At 48.3% G+C, this 11,592-nt stretch overlaps 1 protein-coding gene across 5 annotated transcripts in view; it reads right to left on the bottom strand.

Annotated features, from left to right (window-relative positions):
- Positions 1–11,592, bottom strand: part of LOC113024999 (carbohydrate sulfotransferase 8-like) — a 44,225-nt gene that overhangs the window by 4,215 nt on the left and 28,418 nt on the right. For 2 of the 5 annotated variants that reach the window (XM_026172314.2, XM_026172313.2), the window contains exon 3: positions 778–816. The exons of the other annotated variants lie outside the window; for them this stretch is intronic. In XM_026172314.2, the coding sequence (XP_026028099.1) occupies positions 778–816 (39 nt within the window). The remainder of the gene's footprint in view (positions 1–777; positions 817–11,592) is intronic. 5 annotated transcript variants of the gene reach the window in all.

Raw genomic sequence — 11,592 nt, forward strand, 5'->3', positions numbered from 1 at the left:
GAGAGAGAGTGAGAGGGTGAGTGAGAGAGAGAGGGAGAGAGAGAGTGAGAGGGTGAGTGAGAGAGAGAGAGAGAGAGAGGGTGAGAGAGAGAGTGAGAGAGAGAGGGAGAGAGAGAGAGTGAGAGAGTGAGAGGGTGAGTGAGAGAGAGAGGGAGAGAGTGAGAGGGTGAATGAGAGAGAGAGAGGGAGAGAGTGAGAGTGAGAGGGTGAATGAGAGAGACTGTGTGTTCTAGTGTGTGTGTGTGTGTGTGTGTGTGTGTGTTCTAGTGTGTGTGTGTGTGTGTGTGTGTGTGTGTTCTAGTGTGTGTGTGTGTGTGTGTGTGTGTGTGTGTGTGTTCTAGTGTGTGTGTGTGTGTGTGTGTGTGTTCTAGTGTGTGTGTGTGTGTGTGTGTGTGTGTTCTAGTGTGTGTGTGTGTGTGTGTGTGTGCGTGTTCTAGTGTGTGTGTGTTCTAGTGTGTGTGTGTGTGTTCTAGTGTGTGTGTGTGTGTGTGTGTGTGTTCTAGTGTGTGTGTGTGTGTGTGTGTGCGTGTTCTAGTGTGTGTGTGTTCTAGTGTGTGTGTGTGTGTGTGTTCTAGTGTGTGTGTGTGTGTGTGTGTGTGTGTGTGTGTGTGTGTGTGCGTGTTCTAGTGTGTGTGTGTTCTAGTGTGTGTGTGTGTGTGTGTGTGTGTTCTAGTGTGTGTGTGTGTGCGTGTGCGTGTGCGTGTGTGTGTGTGTGTGTGTGTGTGTGTGTGTGTGTGTCCAGTTCGGGTGCAGCAGCTCCTCGGGCTCATTCCTCACACTTCGCTGCGAGCTGATGCTGCCTTCGTGCTGCGAGAGCTGTGAAGATGATGAAGATGATGTGACTCGTTTGCGGTGACCTTCGTCATGCTGTGGATGGATGAGCTGCTGACCAGCTACTGTGCTGCTGGTAACAGCCGGCGCTCTCAGTTTAAATCATCGGTCTAATCGAGTTTATTCAGCGCAGCTCTCCAAGACGCTCGCTCCCCACACGACCACCGAGTCACATCATTTCACACGAATAACAACTGGCCCCGCCCACAACAGCCACTGCTTCGTGTAGTTTCTGCATGTGTGTGAGGTTACATGCTGGAAACGCGGTGAGATCACTGGAACACAAAAACACAACGTGTGACCTTTGAACACAGGAGGGCATCCTTCCTGTGGCCTGTTGGTGTGTATTCATAGCAGGCACACACACACACTCCTCATCTTCACACACATATGCATGTGTGTATCACCATGTCAAACATTTGTGTGACCCTGAAACCCAATCAGAGCCCTCTAACAGTCATGTGACGACCTGACTGAACCTCAGGACTCTACGTCCTCACAGAGCTGAACGTCCGATCAAACTTTAAACCTGAACTGGCTGACCTCACTCCAACTTGCTGTTGTTTTATTGGTTTGTGTCCACGCAACATTACTAACACACAAACACACACGCATGCAGCTGGCAGGCCCAGGTGGCCTCTCAGCAGTTTCCTGACACTGAAGGTTAGCGGCGGTGGCATCCCGCTGCAGCTCCTGGTTATTTATTACCCAGAGCGCATCTCACTGTCCCACACACAGAAAACAAACATGTGACTAATCCAGGCTTTTGTGTCAGCACGCACACACACACACACACACACACCTATCAGCTCGCTGAGCTCAGCTGGATGCTTGAGCTGTAGAGAGCGCCCTCTGGTGGCAACACATGATGACACCAGTTTAACAGAAAGAATCTTTTTGAGCTCAGATGAGGTCTTGGATCGCCCCCTGCTGACCATTAGAAACAATGCAGATTTAGGGCTTCGCGTTTGAGACGCTGAAGCTATGCCGTGTTTTATTGTCTTGGTGTGACTGACCAGTGTTGAGAGAGGTTAAAGGCAGCTAACAGAGCACACCTGCCTGTTCTGATGATGGCGTCCGTCAGGAAGACACTTACAATCGGTAGAGTGCTGCTGAGGCGGAGCTCACGCCAAAGAAATCTGGATCTGCGTTTATGTTTACTTCGATAAATAAAGGAGGCGGGACTCTGGACACGTACATGGTGCAGGAACATGAAGCGTGTGTTAGCTGTCAGGCAAACATTAACAAGTGACAAGCTCTATTTCTCTGAAACCCCGCCTCCAAACGCTCCCTGAAGGTGACTGAGACTCAGCAGCAGATTTGATGGCATCATGTGACTCTGCTGCACGGTGTCTCATCATCCACGCTCAGCCTTCAAACCTCTGCAAGCTCAACGTAGAGAGCACGGCGCCACTGAGGGGCTTACCATCATCACCTGGCAAAGCCCGCCCATCTTTATAGCCTTAATCCTTCTCCTGAACATTAATCCTGAGGACGCCTGCCAGAGCTCGTTAAGATCCGCGTCCTACGCCACACCGAGCTACACTATCTCGCCAACGAGCACTTCCGTGAAAGAGGTGCTCACACAGAAGCCGCCTGACTGAGATCACAGCATGGAGAAGTGTTCTGAGCTCAGGCGGAGGTCCCGTGTGGGTGGGGCCTCTGAGGCGAGATAGAAGACTGCCAAGCTGACCTCCTCGCTCCTCATCAGAGATCTCAATAGAAGCACTGCACGATGACATCATTGCATCTCACCAATTACATTCATACTTTTATTCCTCAGAAAATAAAACACAGTAAAGGTCGTCACAGCTGACGAGTCAGCCTCACTGAGCAAAGCAGCAGCATCGCTGCAGCGAGCACGTCAGCATCGCTCAGTTCCTCCCTCCAGAGCAATGTCGGGCGAGCGTGAGGTTTAGGTTTGTTCTGATCCACTGAGGAATGCCGCGATGTTTGAAGGCGGGGTCAACAAAGACGCCTCCGTCTTCACTTCTTGTGTAAAAGCAGTAAAAAATGACGAGAACACCCCTGAGCTCGGTGCGGTCTGGTTTGTGTCCGGCTGTCAAACAGCATGTGTGACCGATGATGTCATTGGTACAGCATCTCGTGGTTAACGCGATCTTCCTGATGTTTAGTGGAAGCTGGTGAGAGGCTCCTCCTCCTGCTTGTGGCGGTAACGCAACGTAGTCACGCTAATCATTGAACACTGCCCAGCCTCCTCGCTGTGACACGATTCCTGCAGCGAGGAGCGCCAAAACTCAAACTGAGATGACGTGAGCTGTTGCCTGCACTCACTGGTTTCCAGTAAAGCCTTAGTACTGGACTCTGCTGCTCTCTGGAAGGCGTAGCTGAGCCAGTGTCGTCTGTTCTTGGCGCCGCGCTCGGTGTCGCTGTGAGCTCCTGAATAATTGAGCGTGAGGAGTTCAGTTACCCCAGAGTCACGCTCATACCGAGGCTCTGCCTTCAAATATTCATTTCCTGCTCATCAATAAAAGACGGACAGCACGGCGAGGAGAACCCTGCTGTCACTGAGCCGCCTCTGAGATTATCTGGGAGGGTTTCCGCCGCCAACCCAAAACCCAGCATGTCGCCAGCGGAGCGCTTCCTTCAGTGCAAGCCCGACAGGAATGAGGATAGCTTCAGATTCCTCGCTCTATCACCACCTCCGCCCACTGCCAACACCACGAGTGAATGAACTGCTGTAACGTTGCAGCGCGTCCGTCCGTCCCCGGGTCACAGAAACGTTCCCAACACGTCGTCTTTGTACCGGATTAACAGGTTTAGTTCTGATTGCTTGTGTTAATAAGCTGCTACCAGTGAAGCAGTGACTTCCCTACGGTGGCCCTGAGAGGCCAAACGGACTGCAACTTAAGAAAACACCAGCAATAAGAAAAATGGTGCAAAAGAACACAAAATACAACGGAAATAAGAAAAGCGACAACAGAAATAGGAAAAAACACAAGTGTTTCTGGGGAGACAATGACCTGACGGACCAGTTGCAGGAACCCAAAACATGGTAGTCGTGTTTTATCATGATCGATATCATACTCAAGACGGAACTGTAGGCTAATAGTCAGGCTAACACGCTTACCTCTCATCTTTTCTTTCCTCACAAAACCGATAGATCCTCCACTTCTTTTAAGTGTCGCCCAGCACAATTCTTAGCATGTTTTGGTTCCTGCAACTGGTCCGTCGGGTTATTGTCTCCCCAGACACCTTGTGTTTTGGAAATCTGTTTTTCCTATTTCCATTGTCTTTTTGTGTGCTTTTGCAGCGTTTTTCTTATTAGTGGTGTTTTCTTTGCAAGTTGCAGTCCGTTTGGCCTCTCAGGGCCAACGTACTTCATTAACCATGGCAGGCAGCCCATAGTGATGTGAAGTGGGCGGGGCAGTGAAACTGCCTTCAGTATAAGAGCACGGTTAGTCCCTGAGATATGAACATGAGCAAAGGCTGCAGCAGAGTCAGTTTGTTCTCCGGGTTTGATGTTCCCGTAATCTGCTCCTGTTTCTGCAGAATGAAAATAAACAAAAATAAACTGGACCATCACGTTAAAAATTCCCCCTCAGTCACAGCAAAGAATGAAAACTTGAACGTGTGAAGCGGTCACAGCGGGTCGGCTGCACCTCTGAGTTCTTCACCTCTAATCTACAAATCTGTGAACTAAGAGGAGTCAAAGTGCTGCTGCCTGGTTGGTAATAAGTCCCTGCTGAGCGAAACATTAAAAAGACAATTAGAATTGAAAATTCAGCGTCAGAGCACGAAGGAAAACAGCCTCAGCTTCTTTAGACGCTGATGAAACGCTCAGAATTTTATGTTATGTTGTATTTATGATTGTTATTGTTTAAAAACAACGGAGCGATCGATCGGCGTCACTGCTGTGTTATCATCCTGAGCCTGTGCACTCTTATACTGCAGGGATGGGTACACACCTGCAGGGGCGATGGAGGGGAACAAACAGCTGGTTAAAACACGAGGTCACGCTCACTGAAACACGCCTCTCAGATCGCGTCTTTGCCTCCTGACAGGTGATAAATTGGGCGGCGGCCTCGGCGTCTCAGAGTTGAGAAAGACACATTAAAGCAGTGGGAAAGTTTTTAGTGCGGTGGGCGAGCAGCAGGAGATAAAGTGCTGTGTCGGATCACACGAGGAGAAATAAGCCGATGAGCTCATCTCAAAGCTGCGTGGAGGCGGGGCGACGAGAAGCTTCAGGCCTACAGGTGAGCAGCAGCGAGGTACCGCCCACCCCATACACACCAATCAGAACCAAACCTCTCTGTCTGCACTGATGACATCATCACTGAAGCAGAGTCTGTGGTTTCACTCTGCTCTCAGCGTTTATAAGGAGGGACACGTCGCCATGGTAACAGATGCTGTGGACCCACCTGCTCTAAGCGAGGTTAAAGAGCTGATAGTGATGAAGAAGCATCTTTAGAACGACCCGAGAAACCGTGCTCCTCCTAACGGCGCCGTTATACTTGCCCTGCCGTAGTCCTCATTTTCCTGTCACCGCAGCCGGGTTGAGGGTGCGGGTCTGTCGGTTTCCCCGACGCTGATGCCGGTACAGGAAGACGCTGCACCCACACTGACGTGGAGCTTCTGTGGAGGGTAAGCCTGATCCTCGACTCGGTTTGGTCTCACAGAGGAAGCTCCAGACCACGAACGATGGTTCAGTCCTACCTGTCACATCCACACCTGTATGTAACAGGGTCCTACAGGCTGCTTACCTGGCCTCGAGAAGGCGATCAGCTCAGACCTGCAGCGCTCACGTGGTTCACGTTAACCCTGAAAGGCAAACGGAGGCACACCTGTTGTTGCACTGCAACAAACGCCACGCGCCACCGGTTTGGACTGAAGGCCATCGAACCTTTCAAAGAGATGCCGTCTATGGTGACGTGGTCTCTGTTGTGTTTCATGAAGGCCAGAAACAGTTTTAACCTCCTCACACTTCACCTGTGGGAGGAAGTGACCTCACCTCTGACCCCACAAATCTGAAGCGAAGCCCTCGCGCTGTCAGTTCACAGAAAAACAGATTTTTTTGGTGAAAATGAAACAAACTGTACTAAACTACTGGATGGTGGCGCAAAGGGGACACGGGTGGAGGTCTGGCTGTTTGCACAGAACAGCTGACACGCTCTGTGTCCCACTGTCCGTGAGCGGCGATGCATCACACAGGTGACGAAGCCGATGATGCACCATCGCTACTCCTCCATCACAGCATCCATCACAGCACCCGCCTCATTCATCATGACGTCTGAGCACGTCTGTGCCGAACTGTGCCGATGCTAACCCGATGCTGTTAGCATCGGGTTAGCATCTGTCTGCAGGTTTACTGGGAGGAGCTCCAGACTGAAGACGAGGAGGACGGTGCTTCCTCCCACCTGCTGAACTCTGAGTGAACCTTTCATACTCGGAGACGTTCGTGTTTACACCACAGCCATGAAATATGACCAGTGTGAAAAAATAAGTCTCTGAAATGGAAACGGAAGCAGTGCTGGGATGATGAAGGTGACGTAGGTGCCGTATCTGAGAGGATGCTCCAGCCTGTTTTCTCTCCCCGCCACATTAAAAGACTCCCGTCTGTCAAAGCTGCTGGATAGAAATCCTCCGGGCGTGGGAGTGTGACGCATCAGTGAGACGGCTCTGTCAGTCTGATGTCTTCACCTTTCTCCTTCCTTCACTTCTGTTGTTATCATCTAAATATTTTTAGCTGACCGTTGAATCTTTTACAATGATTCCTTTAGTGAAACCTTAACCTCACATAAAACTGCAATTCTGAAGAAAATGTTTCCCACACTGATCGTTATTAGAGGGTTGAAATAATGTTAAATGAATCTTAAAGTTTAATGAAGCTTATTCTATAAATATGTTTGTATTTGTCTGCGAGGACAACTTTTCTGTTAGCGGGACGTGGACAAGATGAGATCCGAGTCGAGCAGAGTTAATCCTGCTTCCAGACGAACAGACGAAGCTTCACGTCAGAACATCATTACTTTCACTTTGATGTCTATTTTTAGAATTCACTTATTGTTGTTTTGATTTGGAGCCATACACATCAAACTGAACTGTAAACGTAATGGTCACTGCGACCAACACTGCAGCCTCCCAGTACTCCTGTCTTTCTTATTCTCCCTGCCTATCTCACTGGTTCTCTGCTAACATCTTCCTTTGGACGCTGTAAATGCGTCATTGTTGCCTCTGGCTCCTCCCACAACAGCGTGGAGCAGACAGCAGTAATCTCAGAGAAAAGAAGCACGCTGACCTCCATCTTTACTACGACTGACTCACCGAGAGCCGTCTGAGGGCCAGAGTTTTGATTTCCATTCAGGACTCTTAGAACGTACTTCCTGTTTATTTATGACAAAGCATCATGGGAACTGTGGTTCCAAACCTGTGCCTCAAACATGAAGGAGACAAAGAATAATAAGAGTGGGGAAAAAGCTGCTCCAGTGGGCCTGTGGCTGTGAGACGATGTCAGAAAGCAGGAGATGAACGCCGATCTTCAGTGAGCTGCTCTGCCTCCTCCATCACGATAGTGCCCGCTCTTCTTCAGCCTGCAGCAGATGCTTCCTGCTCTGCAATAAAGCTAATGCATTTTTTATTGACGTGTATCCATGAGGAGGAAGCTCTGAATAAAGAATAGCAAGCCGGCTCCTTACAGCCCACTTTATTTGTCCGTTTCCATCACTGTCACTGTTTCACTGCTTCAGAGACTTTCCATCGTATCTGGACGCGTGCAAACCACAGTTTGGACTTTTTTATTGTTTCTGATTTTTAAGCTGGTTCAGTCGAGTTTTTTACTGTTTTTCATTTTGATGGTGTATCTTTTTGTTGTATACTGAATAATTAATCACGCCAACCTGGCAGGGATAGCTCAGTAGGTAAAGTGGTTGCCCCATGATCGGAAGGTCGGGGGTTCGATTCCCCTTAACAGCTACCCTGAGGTACCCCTGAGCAAGGTACCGTCCCTACACACTGCTCCCCGGGCGCCCAATGGCTGCCCACTGCTTCACTGAGTGAATGGGTTAAATGCAGAGAGCAATTTCCCCACGGGGCTCAATAAAGTACAATAAAGTACACAATAAAGTACACTTTCTGCTGAGGCTGGATGTGACCCTCAGGGTGGGGAGGGGCTGTGATGTAAGTGACGGTTTCACGGCTGATGTTCGTCCGACGCCGTGATGCGAGCAGACTCCGTGCAGGTCAGAGACTCTCAGGCAACGTCCTCAGATACGAGTGCTCAGCGTGGGCGGGGTCTCCTTGCTTTCCTGCAGCGTCTGTGGGCTTTAACCATCAGCATCCTCCATCAGATGATGGAGGTCGTCTGCGGCCGCTCAGCCTTCTTCCTCGTATCTCATTAACACGACATCAGCACACAAGGCGCTGCACGCCAACGCTTCATTAATATTTCACAGTCAGGGGGACGCGTGCCCGGCAACGCGACCTTATGCAGATTAAGATGTTGGCAGGGATAAAATGAAACGCTGCCTCCTGATTATCAACGAGGTGCCAGAGGACGGGCGGAGGTCACACAGGTGCTGACCGCCGTCAGACAGAAAGGAGGCGGGACTGAAACAAACCAGGAGGGAACGACGCGTTCGCCGCTGCTTCTCTGTTAAACGTTTAGCTCATGAAGCTCAGAATGAACACATCGTTTTATTGACTGCTCTTATGACAAATGTTTAACCTCCTGAGACCTGAACTCTTCCACAGCAGCGTTTTTAATTTCTCTCTGATATTTGGGCTGATTGGGACCTGATCAATGTGAAAACAAAGAATTACCAGATTGTTTTTTACCTGATTTTTGTTTCTGATGAAAATAATATCCAGATGTGAGGATATTCATTTAAAATGTTGATAGAACAGCAGCAGCATAACGTCCTCGTAAGTGGACATCAGGCCCATGTAGAGCAAATTTGAGTATTTTGGTCTAAATAACCCAAAATGTCCACATATGTAGACGCAGGTCCTAGGAGGTTAAAGTGTTTTGTGGTTTCCTGCTCCTCCCTCTGTCACACCAGGCATGAAATAAGCCGTCACTGACGGCAGGTTTGCGTTCACGCCACAAAGAAAAGGAGCCGAGGAGGACGGGGTCACGAAGGAGCGGAGCATCATCCAAGCCGACAACGGGGATCTTCCGTGCTACCTCCACGCCTTTACTAGGGCTGCCACAAACGATTATTTTGATAGTCGACTAGTCACCGATTATTTTTGCAATTAGTCGACTAATCAGATCATCATCCATTAGACGTAAAACTACAGCTTATTGCACCAGCAGCATCTGCTCTTATATAACTATCATTAGCTTACAGCTTGAAGTGTTTCAGGTCTGTGCTAACTAAAAATAAAGACAAGATGATAGTTTATTAAATTTTAATGACATTTGCAGATTGTTTCGGTGAAGTTTAATAAACTCCTTGCTATCTAAACTATAACAGGACACTGGAGTATATTCTCCAGCATCTCACACTTCTGATAATCAGCTGTCTGTCTGACGTTTATTCAGCTGTGTAAAAACTATAACTTTAATCTCAGACAAACTGATTTACTCAGGAACAAATAAAATACTAAAAAAAAAGCCAAACAATAACATTTTAATTTATCTAAGTGACTCATATATCATGTTTAACCTGAGTAGTGAAAGACGGCGGTGGGTTTGAAAACGATTTGCCGGGAGTCCGGTGTTCTCACGGCTCTAGTTAGCCTAGCTCCCGGCTAGCTATCGAGCTAGTGGGTAACAGACGTCTCCGAAAACGTCGGAGCGCTTTTGAAAATATGCGGTGTCCTGATAAACTGAGCAGATATTTGAGGTTTACACAGCTACATTCTCGCCTGAAAATATGTTAAACGTTTATTTTGTGACCCAGAAAGAATAATAAGAGTAATATTAAAACTAACCAGCTGCCGCCATTGTTGGAAACTGCGCTGGGCCGCGCTATGAATTCTGGGACACAGCTGCTTCTTCTTCTTCTTCTTCTTCGGGGTTTAACGGTAGCTGACATCCTTGTACATGCAGTGCTGCCATCTTCTGTTTCAGTCCGTTATTACACTCTTAAATCCTGCTACTTATTCCTGCGTCTTTTGTGATCTTACAAAGCTTCAAACGACGCGTCGACTATTAAATCAGTCGTCGACGATTTTGATAGTCGACGTAATCGTGACTAGTCGACAAATAGTGGCAGCCCTGGCCTTTACCGGGTTTCCTGAGTGACACATGACAGGACTAACATTAAAACAAACAGCGACAGACGAGCAGCCACGTACACCGGCGCCATCTATAACCAAAAGGATCCATTACAGCAGACCTCCCCAAACTGTGGGGGGCGCAGAGCCATTGCAGGGGGGGCGCGGAATGAAAAGGGGGGAAAAAACAAACCGCTTGGACACTGCTAGCACGGCGCCCACACAAACGCAAAGCAGGAGATGAAGCATCGCTGAATATGTTTCCAAACCAACTTCATTCTAAGCCAAAGAAAATATGGTGAAGCAAATCTGCCCTTTGGCTTCACCTGCACAGGTGCTGAGGCAGGTCTCCCTGCAGGTCTTCCCTGCGTTGGGAGCAGCGCTGGGCTGTTTAAATCACGGACAAACAGGATCCCACAGTTGTTTATATTTTTAACCACAGAGAGGCATTTTTGAAAAATGTATTGACAGCAATGTTGAACATTATTACACAGGAAAAAACAACTACATGTAAAATAATGACACCGTGAGCCTCTGCCTTTGTAATGGAGGGACAGTAACTGCGTGTAAACCTGCAGACAGTCAGATTAACAGTATTTCGTCTCTATCATTCTGCAATTCATCTCCTGTAAACAATAACGTGGCCACAGCGTGGCGTGAAAAAGGCACATAGCTTTGACGCTGCGTGACCAACTCTGCATTCCTCGTCCACACGGAAACGCAAAAAAAGGAGTTTTAAAAGTCTGTTTTCGGTGATTCGAAACGCCGTTTACGTGGACGAAACAGCTGCGTGTTCAAAATCACCCGTGTACGCAGCGTAAAAGAGTTAGTGGTTTATTTATTACTACCTGCAGTTTACTTGTATTTGCTTAACTGTTTACTAAATGTTTGAGGTGTAAAATAAACCGCAATGGAGCAAAATATGGGCGTGTGTGGGTGGAGGACGTGTGCGTGCCTGCGGGGGGGGCGTGAACATTTTTCTTGTAAAACAAGGGGGGCCCAGCAAAAAAAGGTTGGGAACCGCTGCATTACAGGAAGACGAGCTGCTGATAGGGCTTTGGAGTTGACGTCACGCCGCAATGCATTATGGGAGCGCAGCGCCATTTTCGGGGTCTACGAATCAAACCAAACACACTGTGTTGGAACGACGACTACAAGAAAGATGCTTAAAAGCAGCTCAAAAGAGAATGAACTGTATAGAGACCGATTTCATTCAGAGGCGAAGCAGCGGTACTTGCAGAAAATAGCCTGCACTGGAAATGTGGACCCGTATGAAATACGGCCGTGGAGTAGAAACTCTGGAGACCAACCGCTACTGACGTAGCCTGACATATTTCATACCTTATCTGTGGAGTCAGCGCGTACAAGTCGTCATTCAAGCAAAGGTAAGTCAGCTCGAGTACTGCGAGTGAAATGTGTTTGATTTCCCTGCAAACATTCACATTAGTGCAGCACAAATTCATTCATGAGGGGAAATTACAGTGAGAACATGTGGAGGCTGTTAGAGGGATAACAGTGAGTTCAGTGCATTGATGAGACATTGTCCTGAAGGATTTAGTTATTCTTTATGGTTAAAGAAAT

Source organism: Astatotilapia calliptera, chromosome 7, assembly GCF_964374335.1.
Source record: "Astatotilapia calliptera chromosome 7, fAstCal68.1, whole genome shotgun sequence".
NCBI classification, from domain to species: Eukaryota; Metazoa; Chordata; class Actinopteri; order Cichliformes; family Cichlidae; genus Astatotilapia; species Astatotilapia calliptera.